This window comes from Lontra canadensis, unplaced genomic scaffold, assembly GCF_010015895.1.
Source record: "Lontra canadensis isolate GAN:19392208 unplaced genomic scaffold, GSC_riverotter_1.0 scaffold2, whole genome shotgun sequence".
Classification (NCBI taxonomy): domain Eukaryota; kingdom Metazoa; phylum Chordata; class Mammalia; order Carnivora; family Mustelidae; genus Lontra; species Lontra canadensis.
This window is the reverse complement of record NW_022630996.1, coordinates 15127410-15147352: the sequence shown is the minus strand read 5'-3', so window position 1 is coordinate 15147352 and position 19943 is coordinate 15127410. Positions and strand designations below refer to the sequence as shown.

At 37.0% G+C, this 19943-nt stretch overlaps 1 protein-coding gene across 3 annotated transcripts in view; it reads left to right on the top strand.

Annotated features, from left to right (window-relative positions):
- Positions 1-19943, top strand: part of KLHDC10 (kelch domain containing 10) — a 58678-nt gene that overhangs the window by 13178 nt on the left and 25557 nt on the right. The window contains exons 1-2 of one of the 3 annotated variants that reach the window (XM_032869257.1): positions 17272-17344; positions 18544-18630. The exons of 1 other annotated variant lie outside the window; for it this stretch is intronic. In XM_032869257.1, the coding sequence (XP_032725148.1) occupies positions 17287-17344; positions 18544-18630 (145 nt within the window). In that variant the 5' untranslated portion in view covers positions 17272-17286. Of the gene's footprint in view, positions 1-17271; positions 17345-18543; positions 18631-19943 lie in introns of those variants that run through there. One more of the 3 variants, XM_032869253.1, reaches the window with a different exon arrangement.

Below are 19943 nucleotides of genomic sequence, written 5' to 3'. Positions count from 1 at the left end.
CTGTCCAGCTTTTAGTAAAAAAAAATTATTGAATGAATAATTATCAACATCTGTGGTTATTCATGCACGAGAGCTATTTTACATTACGTAGTCTAAAATACTTTTTTTTTTTTTACTAAGGAATTTAGCACATACAATTTTTTAAAAAGATTTTATTTATTTATTAGAGAGAGAGTGTGCCTGCACACAAGTTGGGGGCAGGGCAGAAGGAGAGTGAGAAGTGGATTCCCCGCTGAGCAGGGAGCGCAATGCGGGGCTTGATCCCAGAACCCTGGGATCATGACCTGAGCTGAAGGCAGATGCTTAACCGACTAAGCCACCTAGGCACCCCTAGCACATACAATTTTTGTATGGCTTTTCTAAATATTCTCTTTTTCCAAGTACACTTTTATGTTGAATATTATCAGAAATAGTTGTAGCATTCTTCCATCTGTGCCTTTATTCTGTCCCCTCCTGCTTATTCAGAAAATTTACATTATCACTTCTCTGTCCTGTGTCTTCAAACTTTTTCTCTCCATCAAATCATACCTCTAGCATTTGAGCTTTCAGTTTCGTCTCTTCTAATCTCTCCTTTTCCCTTCATAGCCAAGTTTGTGAAAGCATCGACTAGAGTTGCTGTCTTCATCACCATACCTCCCCATCACATCTTTGAAGTTGGTTTTGTTAATGTCACAAACGACATATGTGTTGTCAAATGAAATGGATGCTTTTCAGCCTCCGTCTTACTCTCTCTTCATTTTATTCTATTTTTTTTAAGATTTATTTATTTATTTTAGAGCAAGCATGTGAGCAGGGGGAGGGGCAAAGGGAGAGGGAGCGAGAGAGGGAGAGCAGACTCCCTGATGAGCAGGGAGCCCTACATGGGGCTTGATCCCATGACCCTGAGATCATAACCTGAGCCAAAACCAAGGGTTGGCCCCTTAACTGGCTGAGCCACCCAGGTGCCCTTCTCTTCATCTTATTTATTTATTTATTTTAAAAAGATTTTATTTATTTATTTGATAGATAGAGATCACAAGCAGGCAGAGACACAGGCAGAGAGAGAGGAGGAAGCAGGCCCCTTGCTGAGCAGAGAGCCCCATGTGGGGCTTGATCCCAGGACTCTGAGATCATGACCTGAGCCGAAGGCAGAGGCTTTAACCCACTGAGCCACCCAGGCGCCCCTCTCTCTTCATTTTAAAACATTCTTTTCCCTCAGCTTCTCAGGTATTAGGTCTGATTTTCTTTTTATGACTCTGGCCTCTCATACTTAGTCTTCTTTGTCAACTCTTCTTTATCTACCAGGCCTTAATGTGAGTTCTCATGTCTTGATCCTATACCTCCACCTTCTTTATTTCCACTTAAATTTCAAGTATTCTCTTCCAAATCCTTGTTTTTCAGTTTCTATCCATATGCTAGTAAGTAGGGCCACTTTGTAACTTCTGCTCAAATCTTTCTTGAGGGACATGTACTTGCTTTCTTCATGCGTCCACTTACATGCCTTATACCCCTCAAGTTCAGCATATCTAAAATTGAATTTGTGACCTTTCTTTATTCTTAAGGTGAAGGGGAGCTATTGGACAGTTTTAAGCAGGGGAGTGATATGATTAACATACATTTTTAAGATGTTTCTATTTAAATTCCAGTTAGTTAACAGACAGTATAGTATTAGTTTCAGGTGATTCAACACTTCATACATCAGCCAGTCCTCCTAACAAGTGCCTTCCTTAATCCCCAACCCCTATTTCACCCATCCTCCCACCCACTTCCCTCTGGTAACCATCAGTTTGTTCTCTATAGTTAAGAGTCTGTTCTTGGTTTGCCTTTCTCTTTCTTTTTTTCCCCTTTGCTCATTTGTTTTGTTTCTTAAATTCCACCTATGAGGGGCATCTGGGTGGCTCAGTGGGTTAAAGCCTCTGCCTTTAGCTCAGGTCATGATCCTGGGGTCCTGGGATCGAGCCCCACATTGGGCTCTCTGCTCGGAGCCTGCTTCCCCCCCCTCTCTGCCTGCCTCTGCCTACTTGTGATCTCTGTCTGTCAAATAAATAAATAGAATTTTTAAAAAAATTCCACATATGAGTGAAGTTATATGGTATTTGTCTTTCTCTGACTGACTTAACAGCTCCCTGTCCATCAACTGAGGAATGGATAAAGAATATGTGTGTGTGTGTGTGTGTGCGCGCGCACGCGTGCACACTTATACACACATACACTGGAATGTTACTCAGCCATAAAAAAGGCATGAGATCTTGGCATTTGCAACAACATGGATGGAGCTGGAGAGTATTAGGCTAAGCAAAATGAGTCAGTGATTTACTTTCTTTTTTTTTTTTCTTAAAGATTTTATTTATTTGACAGACAGAAATCACAAGTAGGCAGAGAGGCAGGCAGAGAGGGGGGGAAGCAGGCTCCCCACCCAGCAGAGAGCCCGACTCGGGGCTCGATCCCAGGACCCTGAGATCATGACTGGAGCCGAAGGCGGAGGCTTAACCCACTGAGCCACCCAGGTGCCTGAGTGATTTACTTTCCTTAAAAAGATTTATTTATTTGAGAGAGAGCAAGTGCGTGTGCACAAGTGGGGGGAGGGGCAGAGGGAAAGAATCTCAAGCAGACTTCCCATTGAGTGCGGAGGCCAACATGGGGCTCATCTCATGACCCTGAGATCATGACCCGAGCTGAAATCAAGAGTGCGATGCTAAACCAACTGAGCCACCCAGGTGCCCCAGTGATTTACATTTTTAAAAGCTCTCTAGCTGCTGGATGGAGAATGGAGTTTGGGAATTGGTAAAAAGTGAAGCATAAAAGCTGTTTAGAAGACTTGAAGTAGTCTCCTCGAAGGGTGATGGCAGCTTGGACTAGGGTACAGTGGTATAGATGGTGAGAAGTGATTGAATATGTGATGTATTTTCAAAGTAGCATTAATAGGCTTTACAGTGAGTTATGAAGGAGAGAGAGGAATCAAGGAGACTCACACATTTTTGTCTTGAGTAACTAGGTGGATGATGGTGTCACTAAATGAGATGGAACGTACTGGAAGGAGCAGGATTGTGGGGGTTCTGTTTTGACTATATTAAGCATGATGCCTATTTGACCTCCAAGTGGAGGATACAGGGTAGGCAATCTTCATACATCAATCAAACTCAAGGGAGAGGTAGAGGTTCAAAATATAAATTTCGGAATTATTAGCATACAGATGATATTTAAAAGCCTCTGGACTGGATGAGATCACCAAGGAGGATTAAAGAGAAATAAGGGCAAAAAACTATAACTTGAAGGTGAGAAGGAAAGGACAAACAGGCAAAGAAGGTCAGTAAAATAAGAGGAAAACCAGGACTGCTTGATTTCACAGAAGCCAGGAGAAGAGAGTATGTCAAGAAGGAGGGAGAGGTCACCTTGTCCAAGGCTCTAAAACTGTGGGCTCTGTAATATTATTATTACAGTACTATAGTTATCATTGTTGGTATAGTAAGCTTTTGTGGGGTGGTCTAGGGACCTATTAACTATTTATAATGTGGGAAAAAATACTAGGTTTCATATCTCAAATTGACATATAAATTTAGAATTTTGAAATGCAGCCTAATTTTTAATAGCCTCTCTACTTTTTAAGGTTCACTTCGTTTTTTTCCTCCCTGAACTATTTTTAAGGCCTTTTTGAAAGACGTTTTTAGTGGTTTTGAACCCTTAGATCATTAGACTGTTACCAGTTTATACTGGGCAAGCTTATAGAACACATAAAAGTTATGCTCAGCTAAATATGTAAATTGTTATTTAACTCATCCACCTGTTATTGAACTCATCCCACCCTATCCCCTCATATTTTTTCCATAAACTAAATAATACTACATAAATATGGTAAAATCAAGTAGTATACAAAGGAGACAAAATCTCCCTTCTGCCCTAGATCCCTACTTCTCTAGACTCTCCCAAGAGGTATCATCTGTTGGTGTTTCTAGTGTATCTTTCCAGAAATAGAGTTTGCATATATATGCATATAGATATATGTTATCTTTATTTTTAAGTAATTAGAGTACAACATAAAGTATTCTTTCTGCACCTGCCCTTTTTTTTTTAACTAAAAATATATTTTGGGGATAGTTCTGTATTACCATATTGAGATTGATCTGATTCTTCTTCATGGCTGAAAGTATTGTGTTATATGGATGCACAATAGTTTACCGTCCATGAAATAGATATTTACAATGTTACTGGTCTTCAACATATGAAAACACTGCTGCAGTGCCTAGTGATAAATATTGACAGCTTGCCCATTTAATGTCTGTTTTTAATGTTTTCTTCAAGTTACAAAACTAAAAACCTGTGCTTCTGTTTATTCCTTTATTTTACTCAACTTTCCCAACCAGCTTGTCTGTGGGTCTTTATGTTTTATCCCCATAATAATATTATTAGCTAGGAACTTTTATAAACATAACCCAGTAAGGAGTAAGTACTGTTGTTATTCTCTTTTCACAGAGAAGGAAGCTAAGGCCCAGAGTTGAAAGTCTTGTCTAAGACCATTAGCTAGCAAGGGACCGAGCCAAGTCCATGCTCGTAACCCCATAGTGTGTTCTCTGCTGCCTGTCCTCCCCAGTTCTATGTGTTACTAATGTAATTCAGGCCTTTACTGCCTTAAACTGGACTATGCTAATACTGGTTTTGTCATTTCTCGTCGTCTTCTCCTATTCTAACCTATATGCTGAAATAAGTTAATCTTCCTCAAGCACAACTGGTTATTTAGGATGTGCTTCCCAGATCAGAATCCTTCAGTGGCTTCCTGCTGCATTAGAATTCAACCTGATCTCATGCTCCTCCTTTTTGTATTCGCTGCACTGTAGAGGTGAATTTACTCTAAGCTTTATCTAAGATACTAGCACTGAGTTGTCTGCTAGATAGGGAAATTAGAAGTATGATGACTAGCAAAAAATGAGACAAATAGTCTTTGGAGTTGATTGGAACTTGGAGCTTATTCTTATTTGCCTTTTTACCCACAGTAGGTCCTGCCATATAGTTTCATCAACAAATTGTCAGCTCAGTTAATTTGCATCAGATGTGTAATTGATAAAAAAATGCCAACATCTTGATGTCACATAAGACCAATTCCTTAAAACACATACAAACACAAAAACCTCATGCAAGAATATGGAATTTTTAAAAAAGATTTATTTATTTTCAAGTGAGAGAGAGCAGGGGTAGAGGCAGAGGGAGAAGGAGAGAGAATCTCAAACAGACTCCCCACGGAAATCATGACCTGAGCCCAAGCCAAGAGTCAACCACATAACCGACTAAGCCACGAGGTGTCCCAGGAATATGGAATTTCTAATGTGCATTCCAAACTGGATACTTTAGAAAGAGGTAACATATTGAACTTTAAATACGCATGCATATACCAAACTAAACATTGAGAAAACCATTTAGGAAGAAAAAATAACTTTTTAAAGCTACATCAAAAATTTTTATACTCAATTTTAAGTATGAAACTTCACTGTGCATTTATGGAAAAAATGCTACAATGCAAATGTTCTTGTGAAATGGTATCTTTTTTTAAAAAAATGGTATCTTTTGAAATTTTCATTTCTGAGTAAAAAATAACATTTTATTTTGTTTTTTAGAATAGCTGTTATTTTTTAATATAATGCTTCAGGCAGGTATCTTACTGGCAGTCATGTCTACTTTGGCAGTATTCATATCTATATTTTTTACTTTTGCACTGAAGTTTTTCTTATTGGCTCTCTGCTTGTTACATAATAGGATTGTTACCAGTGTTTCAAAATAGCTTTATTTTATTTATTTATTTATTTTTATTTTTATTTTATTTTATTTTTAAGATTTTATTTATTTATTTGACAGACAGAGATTACAAGTAGGCAGAGAAGCAGCAGAGAGAGAGGAGGAAGCAGGCTCCCCACTGAGCAGAGAGCCCGATGTGGGGCTCGATCCCAGGACCCTGGGATCATGACCTGAGTTGAAGGCAGAGGCTTAACCCACTGAGCCACCCAGGCGCCCCTATATTTTTATTTTTAAAAAAGATTTTATTTATTTATTTGACAGAGACACAGTGAGAGAAAGAACACAAGCAGGGGGAGTGGGATAGGGCTCCATCCCAGGACCCTGGGTTCATGACCTGATCCAAAGGCAGATGCTTAACGACTGAGCCTTCCAGGCATCCCAAAATAGCTTCATTTTAAATGTTAAACTTTTAACAGGTTTTTTTTTAAAGATTTTATTTATTTACGAGAGAGAGAGAGAGAGAGAGAGAGAGAGAGCGCGATCGCATGAGAAGGGAGGTCAAAGGGAGAAGCAGACTCCCCATGGAGGTGGGAGCCTGATGTGGGATTCCATCCCAGGATTCTGGGATCATGACCTGAGCTGAAGGCAGTTGCTTAACAAACTGAGCCACCCAGGTGCCCTAAACTCTTTAACAGGTTTAAAAAACACATATTTATTTATTTGCGCCCGCGCGCGCGTGCTCGAGAGAGAGAGAGAGAGAGAGAGAGAGGAAGAGAGAGAGCAAGTGCGAGCAGGGAGGGGCAGAGGGATCAGGAAAGGGAGAATCCAAAGCAGGCTCTACTCTTAGCATGGAGCCCAACATGGGGCTTGATGTCAGAACCCTGAGGTCATGACTGGAGCCCAAATCAAGGGTAGAGCCTCCCAGGTGACCCTAAACACAGTTTTAAATTAGATAGAAGACATTAAAATTTTGTTATTTGGTGAATATTTTGTTGCTTTTTGCCAGATTTGGTTCAACACATCTTTTATTGCCTTTGGTCAAGTCTGGGTATTTTCTTTGAACACACTGCATTTGCCAATAGAAAATGGTAGCCCAAGAGAAGGGAAAGTGAGTTCATAGAGAGCGGTTGTGTTTTCACTTTTCTAATTTTAATCAGGGAACAGAATCAGTAGCAAAGTGATAAATGACATTTCTGGATAGACTTATTTAACTATAGAATTTGCAAATTTCTATCTGCTTGGTTCCTCAGTTTCACTTGCAGAAATAGGGAGGATTCAGTGTTTCTAAAGAGCTACCTATCTTTGGTGGTCCTTAAAGGAGGTAGGTTGCAAAATTTTAGTTCATAATTGTCACAGTGTGTTGATTAAAAACAAATCTGTTTTTCATATTTAGTCTCTTATGTTTACACTCACCCAATGCCTAGTCTTTCTTGTTCTCCCTCAAGGATAATTTTTGGGAAGAGAGATCATTCTCTGGGTCCTGGGTACTCATTAGAGTGCAGGAAATCCAGAAACAGGAAAAGACCAAGTCATATACTCTGACTCCTAAGTGGGTTATTACTATACATAAAGAAACTGATTATTTTCTAGGGTTGTAGGATGTATGTCATATTCATCATTTTTATTTTTTAATTAATTATTTAATTTACATTCTAGTTAGTTGACATGCAGTTCAATTAAAAAAAAAAGATTTTTATTTATTTGACAGAGACACACACAGCAAGAGAGGGAACACAAGCAGGGGGAGTGGGAGAGGGAGAAGCAGGCTACCTGCAGAGCAGAGAGCCTGATGCAGGGCTCGATCCCAGGACCCCGAGATCATGACCTGAGCTAAAGGCAGCGGCTTAACCCACTGAGCCACCCAGGTGCCCCCCCCCTTTTTTTAAAATCTTAAACACAGAAAACACCTTTAAGCAGTAAAAAAAAAAAGTTTTAAAATAAACTTTTTATTTTTTTCTTTTTTCCCCTTTTCTAGAACTTTTTAGAACCATAAAATGTTAACATTGAAAAAGACCTTAAAAATTATTTTACCCTGTCTTCTATCCAATGTGGGAATCCTTCCCACAATAGCTCTAAACTTTTAAAAAAATCTTTATTTTACTGTATTGGGTTTTTAAAAAAGCAAACTCTGTGTACAACATGGAACTTCAACTCACACCCCAAGATCGAGAGTTGCATGTTCTAGGAACTGAAACCAGCCAGGTGCCCCTAAATCTCTATTTTAAAGAGGTCTACTTATTTTGACCTCTTAGATTAATGGGCTGCCCATTGTGTTGTGGAGAAAGCTGTCAGATTATTTGTTGACTCTAATTATTACAAAGACTTGCTTTTAATTCACCTGCAAGTTCTATGACTTTCTCCAGTTGTGTCTTCTTCTGGAGTATAGAGTAAATCTATTTCTTCTTCCATTTGACCACCCTTTAGAAAAAACATTTATAACATTCTGGGGCTGAATTTTTTTTTACTTTTTACCCTGGGTTTACAGTTTAACCTGGAGTCTGTGGCTGGTCTTCAGGGAGTTCTATCAGATGTAAAATTGTGAGTATATATATGCATTTTTGGGGAAGAGAGCCAATAATTTTTATTAGTCTCAATAGTACCTGATTCCCCACCAAAATTAATATGCCAGACCTACCTGGATGGACCTGGTAATATGCTTTTTGGTTTTGTTTTTATTTTTATTGTTTGTAATAAGTTTGCAGCGAGCCAGCAAGTCCAGCACCTCAAGAACTATTGCTCTAGGTACTTTCTGAGATTCTTGGAGCATTTCTGATTCCATTGAGAATTGTAGAATTTTTAGAGCTTTAGAGACCACCTAATATACATACTGTAGTTACTTTTTTCTATCAAAAGATTAAGCTGATCCAAAAGGGTGAAGTTTTTATTTAAAAATGTATTTCAGGGGGCGCCTGGGTGGCTCAGTGGGTTAAAGCCTCTGTCTTTGGCTCAGGTCATAATCTCAGGGTCCTGGGATCGAGCCCCACATTGGGCTCTCTGCTCAGCGGGGAGCCTGCTTCCTCCTCTCTCTCTGCCTGCCTCTCTGCCTACTTGTGACCTCTGTCAAGTGAATAAATAAAATCTTTTTAAAAAATGTATTTTAGGGGCTCTTAGGTGGCTCAATCATTGGGCGTCTGCCTTCGGCTTGGGTCATGATTGTAGGGTCTTGAGATCGAGCCCCGCATCGGGCTCCTTGTTCAGTGGGAAGCCTGCTTCTCCCTCTCCCACTCCCCCTGCTTGTGTTCCCTCTCTCACTGTGTCTCTCTCTATCAAATAAATAAGTAAAATCTTTAAAAAATGTATTTCAAAGTCTTGGCAGCGTTCATTAACGTTAAGAATGTGGTGGTGCTGTTTGAAATCAGAAGTGTTCCCAAGATTTTTTTGTTATATTTAATATTTTAATCTAATAAAGTTTATGAATTATTCTTTTTTATTAACTTTTAATCTGTAAAATTTTTAGCCTATTTGGTTTTTATGAATCCTAAGGAAGGACACTATGGCTTAACATTCAGTCATTTATGAACACTGGTTTCAATATCTCATCTAGATTTTGGAACAGTTTGAGCCTAGTACAATTCCTCCTGTGCCTACCCCCCTTCCCCAAAGACAAAACTCCTCAACCAACAAGGCTTTTGTTTAGTTGAATAACTAATAACATAAACCAAATGACAAAGAGCCTCTTAAGATTTGAAGATGTCTCTCAATGTGCTGTGATTACTTCACTTTTATAGAAGTCTATGATAGGCACACATTTTGCTATAAATGTCAGAGGAGTAAAGTCAGAAGAGACAAGAGACTACTGTGAAAGAAAACAGAATAATGAAGGTGCAGCAGAGGAAAATGAACATGTTTTAATAAACAACAGAAGTGGTGAGCAACAGAGATGGCAAGAACCAGGATTTTCTTTTTTTTTTTTTTTTTAAGATTTTATTTATTTATTTGACAGAGATCACAAGTAGGCAGAGAGGCAGGCAGAGAGAGAGAGAAAGATAGGGAAGCAGGCTCCCTGCTGAGCAGAGAGTCGGATGTGGGGCTCGATACCAGGACCCTGGGATCTTGACCTGAGCCAAAGGCAGAGGCTTTAACCCACTGAGCCACCCAAGTGCCCCAAGAAACAGGATTTTCATTCATTTAACCATTTATTCCTCTCTTAGTGTTGGCTTATATATAAACAGAGATATATATGAAAACAGAATGTTTTAAATAAAAAGGGGCTCCAGGCTGGCTTAGTTGGTGGAATGTATGACTCTTGATCTTGAGGCCCAGAGTTCAAGCCCCGCATTGGGTGTAGAGATTAAATAAATAAAACTTTAAAAAAATCTGAGGAAAAAAGAATGCTTTGAATAAATAGATAAATAAGTAAATGGTTTAAAGACAGGCAATATAACATATCTGATATCTGGGGGAACATATAGCTGCTTTTGCCTCAATATTGCAACTCCCCTTAGGTGCCTGGGTGGCACAGTCTGTTAAGGGTCCAACTCTTGGTTTTAGCTCCGGTCTGGATCTCAGGGTCCTGGGAGTGAGCCCCACATCAGCTCTGTGCTAGCGGGGAGTCTGCTTGAGATTCTCTCTCTCCCTTTGTCCCTCCTGTGCTTGCTCTCTCTCCTTCTCAAATAAATAAATAAATCTTTAAAACATGGGGCGCCTGGGTGGCTCAGTGGGTTAAAGCCTCTGCCTTCGGCTCGGGTCATGATCTCAGAGTCCTGGGATCGAGCCCCACATCGGGCTCTCTGCTCAGCGGGGAGCCTGCTTCCTCCTCTCTCTCTGCCTGCCTCTCTGCCTACCTGTAATCTCTGTCTGTCAAATAAATAAATAAAATCTTAAAAAAAATTTTTTTTAAAACAATATATTGTAACTCTGTAAAGATACATTCTTGTGTAAGCCAGTAAGTAGTCAATAGCTGCCCACGCCCTTAAAAGAATCAGACTACATGTTTCATACAGTTTCATACATAACTGTTTGACTCCTAAAAACCTAAGGGTTGGGAAGTACTAGTTATTTCATTCATTAAAGTGATTTACTGTGGTTTTTATTTTAATAAGTTGGCAATATGATGGGATAATGGGAGAGAATACCAAAGTCTTGGGAAAGGAGAGCAAATTCTTTGGAAGGTTGGGAGAATGTACTTTTAGTTGAGAATCGTTGCCTTAATGTTCATTCATTCATTCAACAAGTATTTATCAAGTGCCTCTATTAGACGCATTTCTCAGGTGCTGAATTGAATTATGACTAAGGGCATTAATATAGAGTGGTTAAGAATGGCTTCCAACTGAGCCAGCCAGGTGCCCCTATATCCCATCATACGACGCTTGATCTCAGGGTTATGAGTTCGGGCCCCACATTGTGTGTAGAGATTACTTAAATAAAATGTGTAAAAAAAAAAATATTTAAAGAGGGCACCTGCTGGGTGGCTCAGTTGGTTAAGCGACTGCCTTTGGCTCAGGTCATGATCCCAGAGACTTGGGATCAAGTCCTGCATCAGGCTCCTAGCTCCGTGGGGTGTCTGCTTCTCCTTCTGAACTTTTCCTCTCTCATGCGCATGCTCTCTCTCTCTCTCAAATAAATAAATAAAATCCTTAAAAAAAAATTTAAAGAGCGTTTGGATCTAAACTGTATGGGTTTGCATCCCAGATTTTTCATTTGCTTAGCAAAGTGACCTTGGGAAAATTACTTTATCTCTCCGTTTCTTGGTTTCCTCATCTATAAATTGGGAGTCATAATATTATCTATCTCAGAGTTGTGGTGAGGATTAAATGGGTTCTTGGGATAGTATTATTATTAAGGGAATGCAGTTGTTTTTATACCACACACAAACATATATGTATATATATGTATGTATGTGTAAAATGCTATGATTACCTAATTAAGCCATAACACAGTACAGTATAGCACTCTAATTTATATTTTGGTTTGTATTGATTTATATACCACTTTGTTTCAAAAGATTTGAGACAGAACCAAAACCTCCTAAAGAACACTCTATATTCCACCAAAACAACAGAACTAAGATATGGTTTCAGATCTTCTTGCTTTGAAAGGCAAAACCTTAAAGTGCTAGGAATAGATTCTCAGTAATTTTCCTGAAGTGCAAAAGAAAGTGATTTACTTAACGGGTAGGTCGCTGCTAGCCCGAAGTGTGCCATTGTGCAAATTATTTAAAAATGCCTCTTCTAGGCATGCCTGGCTGGCTTAGTCGGTGGAGATTGACTTTTGATCTTGGGGTTGTGAGTTCGAATGTCACATTGGGTGTAGAGATTACTTACAAAAAAAAAATCTTAAAAATAAGTAAATAAGTAAAAATGCCTCTTTTAGGTAAACGTAGTCCTTTGGGTGCATTGGAGAGTAGAATGGAGGCTGGATTTTAGCCCCACTTAGTCACTTGGCCTGAAGCTCTTATGAAGTAAGCAATCTACACAACTGTGATTCTGAATACAGTATTAATTTGCTTCTCTTTTGAAATGACACTGAATTGTATAAAGCATTAGGACCATATCATGTGGCATAGTCATCTAAATCAGAATTTTTAGGTCATGTTGAATAGTTCTGTTTGTTAGAATATTTGTAATTGTTTCAGACATATCATTTTGAATGTAGTCTGTCTCCTATCAACACAGTTTTTTTCATATTTTAATTTTTTTATGCTTTTTACTTTGAGATATTGTAGACTCACATGTAGTTATAAGAAATAATATAGAATGCTCCATTTACCCTTGATCTAGTTTCCCCAAATGGTAACATCTTGTTACTATCATATATAACACATCCAGAAAGTTAACATTGATACCACCCACTGACCTTCCTTTGATTTCATTAGTTTTACATGCATTTATTTGTATGTATGTTTGTATTGAGTTCTAGGCAATTTTATCACTTGTGTAGGTTTGTGTGACCACCTAGTCAAGATAAAGAACAGATCTGTTGCAATGATCCCTTGAATCATCCTTTTATAGCCACAGCTACTTCCCCTGGTAAACCCCTGGCAACCACTAATCTGTTTTCCTTCTCTAAATTTTGTCACTTCAGGAATGTAATGTAAATGGAATCCTACAATATGTAACCTTTTGTCATTGACTTTTTTCATTCACCACAATTCCCTTGGGAGCCATCCAAGCTACACAGATCAGTAGCTCATTAATACTGAGCATTATGCCATGGTATATATATACCACAGTTACACCACTTATTCATTAAAAGGTTGTTTCCAGATGTTGGTTATTCTTGATGAAGCTACTACAAACATTTGTGTACAGGTTTTTGTGTGAGCATAAGTTTCTTTTTTTCCAGTTTGCTGGATGTTGAATTTTATCAAATGCTTTTTCTACATTGATTGATATGATCATATGGTTTTCCTCCTTATTCTGTTAGTGTGGTGAATTATACTGATTTTTTAATGTTAAATCGGTCTTATATTCTTGGAATAAATTTCATTAGATCATGATGTATTATCCTTTTTATATAACTTTGATTTTATTTGGTAACCTTTTGTTTCAAATTTTTGTGCCCATTTATAAGGGATGTTGACCTGTAGTTATTTTTAATGTCTTTATCAGATTTGGATATCAAAGTTCTATTAGTCTCACACATGAGTTTCTCTATTCTCTGAAAGCATTTGTATAAGATAAGTAATATATCTTCCTTCAGTGTTTGGAGTGAAGCCATCTAGTACTCTTAAATTTTTTGTACAATGCCCAAATTTGTATTTTTCTGTCAATGTCTATATTAATCACTTTCTATATCTTTCTTCTGAACAAGGGAAAGACTTCATCATTCTTCTGTTTCCCTTCCCTCATTCCCCTTCTTACCCTCACAGTTATTCTTGCCAATATCATCTGAGATTGCAGTTTTTTGAAAATTAGTAAACCGTGTTTTGTTCTTTTTTCAATCAGCACTTAACTTTAAGGCCTTACTGGTTTCTCTCCTTACCCTTTTCTTATACCTTGTTTAGTGTTTCTGGATTAGTTTTTTTAGCTCCAGGTATATATCTTTGAGTAATTCTTTCAACAGAAATCTGAGGGAAACAAAATTTTTGTGTCCTTGTACATTAAAAAGTGTCTTAATTTCACTCTCACAATTGAGAGTTTGAGTAGGTATCTGGACCATCAGTTAAAAAGACTGTTCTTCCCCATTGAGTAGTCTTATCACCTTTGTCAAAAATTCTATTCCATTGGGGCACCTGAGTGGCTCATGGTTAACATGTTTAAGCTTCTGCCTTCAGCTCAGGTTATGATCCCAGGGTCCTGGGATCGAGCCACATGTTGGGCTCCCTGCTCAGCGGGAAGCTTGCTCCTCCCTCTCCCACTCCCTCTGCTGTGTTCCCTCTCTCTCTCTGTCTCTCTCTGTCAAATAAATAAATAAAATCTTTAAAAAAAATTCTATTCCATTGATCTATATGTCCATCCTTATGCCAGCACTAAACTGGTTTGAATACTGTATCTTTGTAGTAAGTTTTGAAGTCAGAAAGTGTGAGTCTTCCAATTTAGTTCTTTTTCAAGATTGCTTTGGTTTTCTGGGTTCTTGAATTATCATATGAAGTTTACGATTAGCTTGTCCATTTCTGGAAAAAAGGGAATTGAAATTTTGGTTGAAATTGCTTAAATCTTTTATATCTTAACTTTGTGAAATACTTTCTACTTCTTTTTCCGTCTGTACTCTGTTGTGAATCTATTGGCTCCATCTTTCATTGTACCAGTTTAGTTTGTTCATTAACTATATCTTTTCAGTTCTTAAGTGTTTTAGTTAAGTGATCAAAAATTAATTTCTGAGGGCTCCAATTGATTTCTTTTTTAAATAAATATATTTTTATCTTGCATATCTCTGAGGATATTAATTGTACTTGATCTAAGGTCTTACCCTATTTAACCTGTCAACTCTCTTTGGGTGTGAGTTCTATTTGTCACATTCATGCCTCCTTTTCATGTTGGAATCTTGGTTTTATACTCATTTATCTTTGTTTGAGAGTCCTTGTTAGCCTTCCAGTAAATGTTACATCTATTACTGCAGCAGGTCTCCGCTGATAGTGGGTAGAGATGGAATGGGATGGAGTGTACCATTGCCAGTCTTCTTTGTAGTAGTGTCTCCTCTTCTACCTGGAAGTCCGTATCCATCCAGGGTTCTGTCTTATCTCAGAATATCTCAGAACACTGATCCAGTGTTTATACTCCTTGTTCCTGTGACACCAGTCTTGTTTGATGCCACTATTTCCATCTGAGAATACCTCTCTCTATTCTACAATGTTTACCCCAAAGAGGTAAATGGGGGAGAGGCTGATCTGCTTTGTAACTTCTGTGCTACCCCCCTAACCTGTAAATTCTGTAAGTTGTTTCAGTTCTTCCTGCTGTTTTCCACCTCTGGGATTATTTTACTGTGGGGCTGTTCTGACTACTTGCAGTAGCCCTCTACTCTAGGTGTATAGGACCATGTTTTTGTATTTCAGCGATTCCTCATACTGTTAGTCCAGCAAAAAATATTTCTTCTTTTGATTATGGATTTTTTTTTAAATAGCTTCTGTGTTATTTGCTGGCCTTTGGAGAAAGGGGAGTGTGCTCAGCCTACCCCTGAGCCTATGTTAACACCTATGTCATATTTATAAAGAAGTAAATTTAATAGAAAGAAAAAAAAATTAAAAGTTAGCAAAAAATAGGGGTGCCTGGCTGGCTCAGTTGGTAGAGCATGTGACTCTTGATATCTGGGTCCTGAGTTCGAGCTCAATGTGGGGCATAGAGATTTCTTTAAAAAAATTATAAACATTAGCAAAAAAATAAATATTGAAGAAATTATGCTTTTTTGTTTTGAAGGGTAGAAGCAATCACAAATGAAGATTGGCAGTTTGAATATATAAAAATCAATGCTTTATTGAACAAAACTTCAGACCAGGAATGTACCTATATGAAATTAGAAAGGCATATAGTTGCTCTGTTGCTAGTTTCTCTCTGTTTCTAGTCTTCGGGTAAAGGAAGAAAACGTGGGTTCTGAAGCCAGGGCCTAACCTCTGTAGAGTCAACATTAGCTTGTGCCTATGACAGATGTATGTTGGTGGCTGAGAGAGAAACAGGCCAAAGATGTTCGATAGAGCTCTGAGAAAACATCAAAAAGATTTTTTTATTGTAACTTTGGTTCAGTAATTTTCAATATTATTCCTTTAGTGCTATTCTAAATTTCTATATCTTTTTCCATTATAAAATAAACCATGGAATTTTTGGATACTATAAAAGAGGAAATAATCTTCAACCCTAATCATAACCACTGTTAACACTTTGGTATGTTTCTTTACAGTATTTTTTTTAACACAGTTTAAAAAAAAGAGTAATATGATATTATTTTTCTTCCAGTCCAAAAGTAATGCCTACTCATTGGGAAAGCTTGGAAAATAAAGACCAGCATTAAGGAGAAAAATCCAAAACTCACTCATAATAACCACCCAAAGATAACCACAATTAAAATTTTATGTATATGCTTCCTGTATTTTTCATGAATCTATACAAGCACTTTTTTCTTTGCTAATATGGTATCATACTTTGGTACTATTTTGTATTTGCATCTTTTGTTTGCAATATATTGTGAATGTTTTCTCACGTTAATAAATATTCTTGTATATGCTTCTTAGTATGTGGAATTTGAACATATTTAAGTATGTTTATTTAGCATACTTACTTAGCCATCTCCCTATCGTTGGACATTGAAAGTGTTTCTAATTTTTTACCATTATAAATAATATCATAGTGAGTATCTTTGTCCATACATCTTTCCATGCATCTGTGATTGTTTCTTTAGGAATAAATTCCTAGAAGTGGAATAGCTGGGTCAAAGGGTATGTACATTTTAACACTTTTGATACATAAAAATGTCAAATTTTAAGCTAATCACTTGTTATATTCTGTCTTGTATTGCTATCTAACTGTTTTATGTGTCTGTCTTGTCTCCCTAATTCGAATATAAGCTTCTTGAAGTCAGGGGAAGTTTTTCATAAATTTTATGTATCCTTTGACAATATGGTTTACAATGTTGGACTTAGGAGTTATTCAACAAAAATTGTGTTGATTTAAAGCTGTGGTTCTTCAGACTTTGGATGTCATTAACTTGTAATTTAAAAAATATATGTATTTTGGGGCTACACAGAGACTTGTAAATTTTCTGTTTTTTCCAAGAAAGAATAATAAAACCAAAACCAACTATGCATTTCCTATCACCTTCATTTCATAAAATAAAGCATATTTAATAACACAAAATTCCCAATCCCTGAAAAAAAGGACAGGCCTTTAAATGGAACATTTTACCTTTAAAAAAACAAAATAAAACACTGCCTTGTCCACTTTTTTCTCATTTTGTTTTGGGCTGGTCAGTCTTTATCCTAGCCAGCAGTGGTCTGTAGACCAACATTTGGGCATTGCTGATTTAAAAGACTTGGACGATTAAAAGATAACCCTTTTGCAAAAATGAATACTTCTTTCCCTTGCTAAGGAGTCTGTCTTCTCCACAAAAACAAGTACATATGCACTAGTAATGCGATTTCATTATACACTGTTTGTGTGTCTCTATGCACAAGTATAATAGTAAATAAACCAGACCTTGCTGATAAACATCTAAATGTATTTTCAGTTGCCAAACCCAAAAGCTGTACACTTTCTAAGGAATTTGAGACAGGGTAAGTGTGGTATAGTATAGTGGATAAAGGGCTGGTTTTTGTTTTTGTTTTTGTTTTTAAAGTCAATAGAAGGCTGGTTTTAAAGTCAGGCAGGCTGAGCTTGGATGCTGGGTCAGGCATTAAGTCACTTAATTTTCCTTTGGCTTCCTGACTTATAAAATGAAGAGGATAATATCTTCCTCAAAGTGTTTTTATGGCTACTATTACGACAGTTACTTCACTGTAATATAATTATTTGTTTAGACATCTGCCTTCCTCACAAGACCAAGAGCTGTTGAGGGTAGGAGTCATCTCCTTCTTGCACTACCCTATGGCCTAGGCTAGGGTTCAAGGCATAACAGATGCTTAATGAAATGACTGTTGAATCCATATAGGATTGTTGTGAGGATCAAATGAGGTAATATGTGTGGAAGCTCTTTGTAAACTTTAAACTCTATACATACGTTAATTGTATTGCCAGTTAAAGCTATCTTTGGGAGCTATCAAACTTTGGAAAGAGACAAAATTATCCCATTTACCAGTTCAATAATGCTTTATATTTTTCTACTATATTATAAGAAAGCAAATTTTAATTGGGATTAATATGGAGCTGATTTGCTTCCTGGGAAGGCAGATGAATTTCCTTTTTTCTCTCCCCCAGTGGAAGTGCCAAGATATTAAATGTTTACTTTATTTGGTTGTCACCATAACATTTTAATCAGCTTATTTCATATGCAAAGAATGGTGCCCATTGCTTTATCCTCTTAACCATTTAACTGATAAAAGAATACCAAACCTGGAAGAAAACAGAAGCCGACATTATGCCAAATTAATTTTAGCCAGAGCTGCTTTTTTGACATTCACTGATTTTTTAAAATGTCATAATTTCTAATCTGTTTGTAAAGCTCCTGGTGAATTTTTGCCACAAGATGGCATTGGTGATTATTGAATGCATGTACTGTTGAACCAGAATTCTGAAAAATGGTGTACATGTTGTTCGTATTCTTTGGGGATGAGTTGAATACCTTCATCACTGCTTATATATTAATTTAATTTTGTTTTGATTTCCAAAACAGGGTTAAATGCTACTTTACATCACTTCTTTCTGTATTCAAGTATTGTTTTGTTTCCTGTTTTTCTGTCTTTATAACTACAGTAACTATGTATTATTTGCCATGTGTTGTATGTGTCTGACTGATTGCTGATAATTGTGGTGACAGGTAAGAAGAAAATACGATGGGACCCAGTTAGGAGGCGCTTCATTCAGTCCTGTCCCATCATAAGGATCCCTAACAGGTTTTTGAGAGGTGGGTGATAACTAGCAAGAGATCTCTGCTTCGTGTGGATGGGGTAAAGGGAGCTTTGAATTTTCTAAACTCAAATATCCGGTTTTTAAAAAATTGTCTAAACAGCTAAAATTGGAGTAAGAAAAGTCTAGAACTTAATTTTAAACTTGTGTTTCATGTTGACCACTGTTGGAATTGTAATTATAAGTTTTAGGGAGTTAGAGTCAATGTGTATTAGATTGTAGATGGTGGAAATAAATCATCTAACTGACATCAGTATTAGTCTACTGTAACCATATGAGAAAGAACTTTGAGTGAATATTCTGTAAAATATGGGTGTGGGAAAGAATTTTCTAAATATTCTGAGGAAGAAATAAAGATTAATTTGTTTGATTTTATAAAATTTAAAACCTCTTATGTCAGAAACTATAAATAATGGCAGACAGTCTCTCCTTTGCTGTCCTGCCCACCATTCCCTTGCAGTGTATTCAATAAACTTAAAAATAAATAAATAAATAAATAAATAAGATAAATTAAAGAGGGTGCTATTTTTAACAAATGGTTACTATCATGAATATACAAAGAGCTCTTATAAATCGATAGCTTAAAAAGCAAATAAATGCCCACTAGAAAAATAGGTAAAAGGACATGAATAATCAATTCATAAAAAGGAAAGGTCAGTAACTATGAGCAAATACTTAGTTTTACTATTATATAAACATGATACTTAAAATAATAAGATATCATTTTCACCTATGAGGTTGCTGAAGACTAAAAATAAGAATACCCAGTGTTGGCAAGGGTATGGGGACATGAAGCTCATGTGCTGAGGGAAGTGAACATTTAACACAGCCTGCCTGGATTCAGTTTGGCAATATAATGTAAAAAAACCCCTAAAAATGGTGACATCCTTTGACCTAGTAATTCTTACTTTTAGAAATGTTGCATTCCTTCTATTTCTTATTTTTTCCACCAAAACATACCGTACACTGGAAAAAAAAAACCTGAAATGAGGGTTGAAAACTGGTTCACACTATTTTTTCTAGATATAACAAATTGTCAGACAAGTATGCTTAATGTGCTTTAGACTTCATTAAATTATAAGCCATTATATCTAATTTTAACTGAAGATTATTTAAAAAAAAAGCCTTCAGCTGCTAGAGCTGTTCTATATCTAGTACCTAATCTATTTCTAGCGCCATGTTCCACAGCATGGAAAGAATAAAATCTAGACTAAATGGGTCAGGATAAGATACTTAGGGTGGTGTGCTATCTTTTAGAATAAATAATAATTTTATTGATACAAATTAAGAAGATATAATTTTAGTATTATG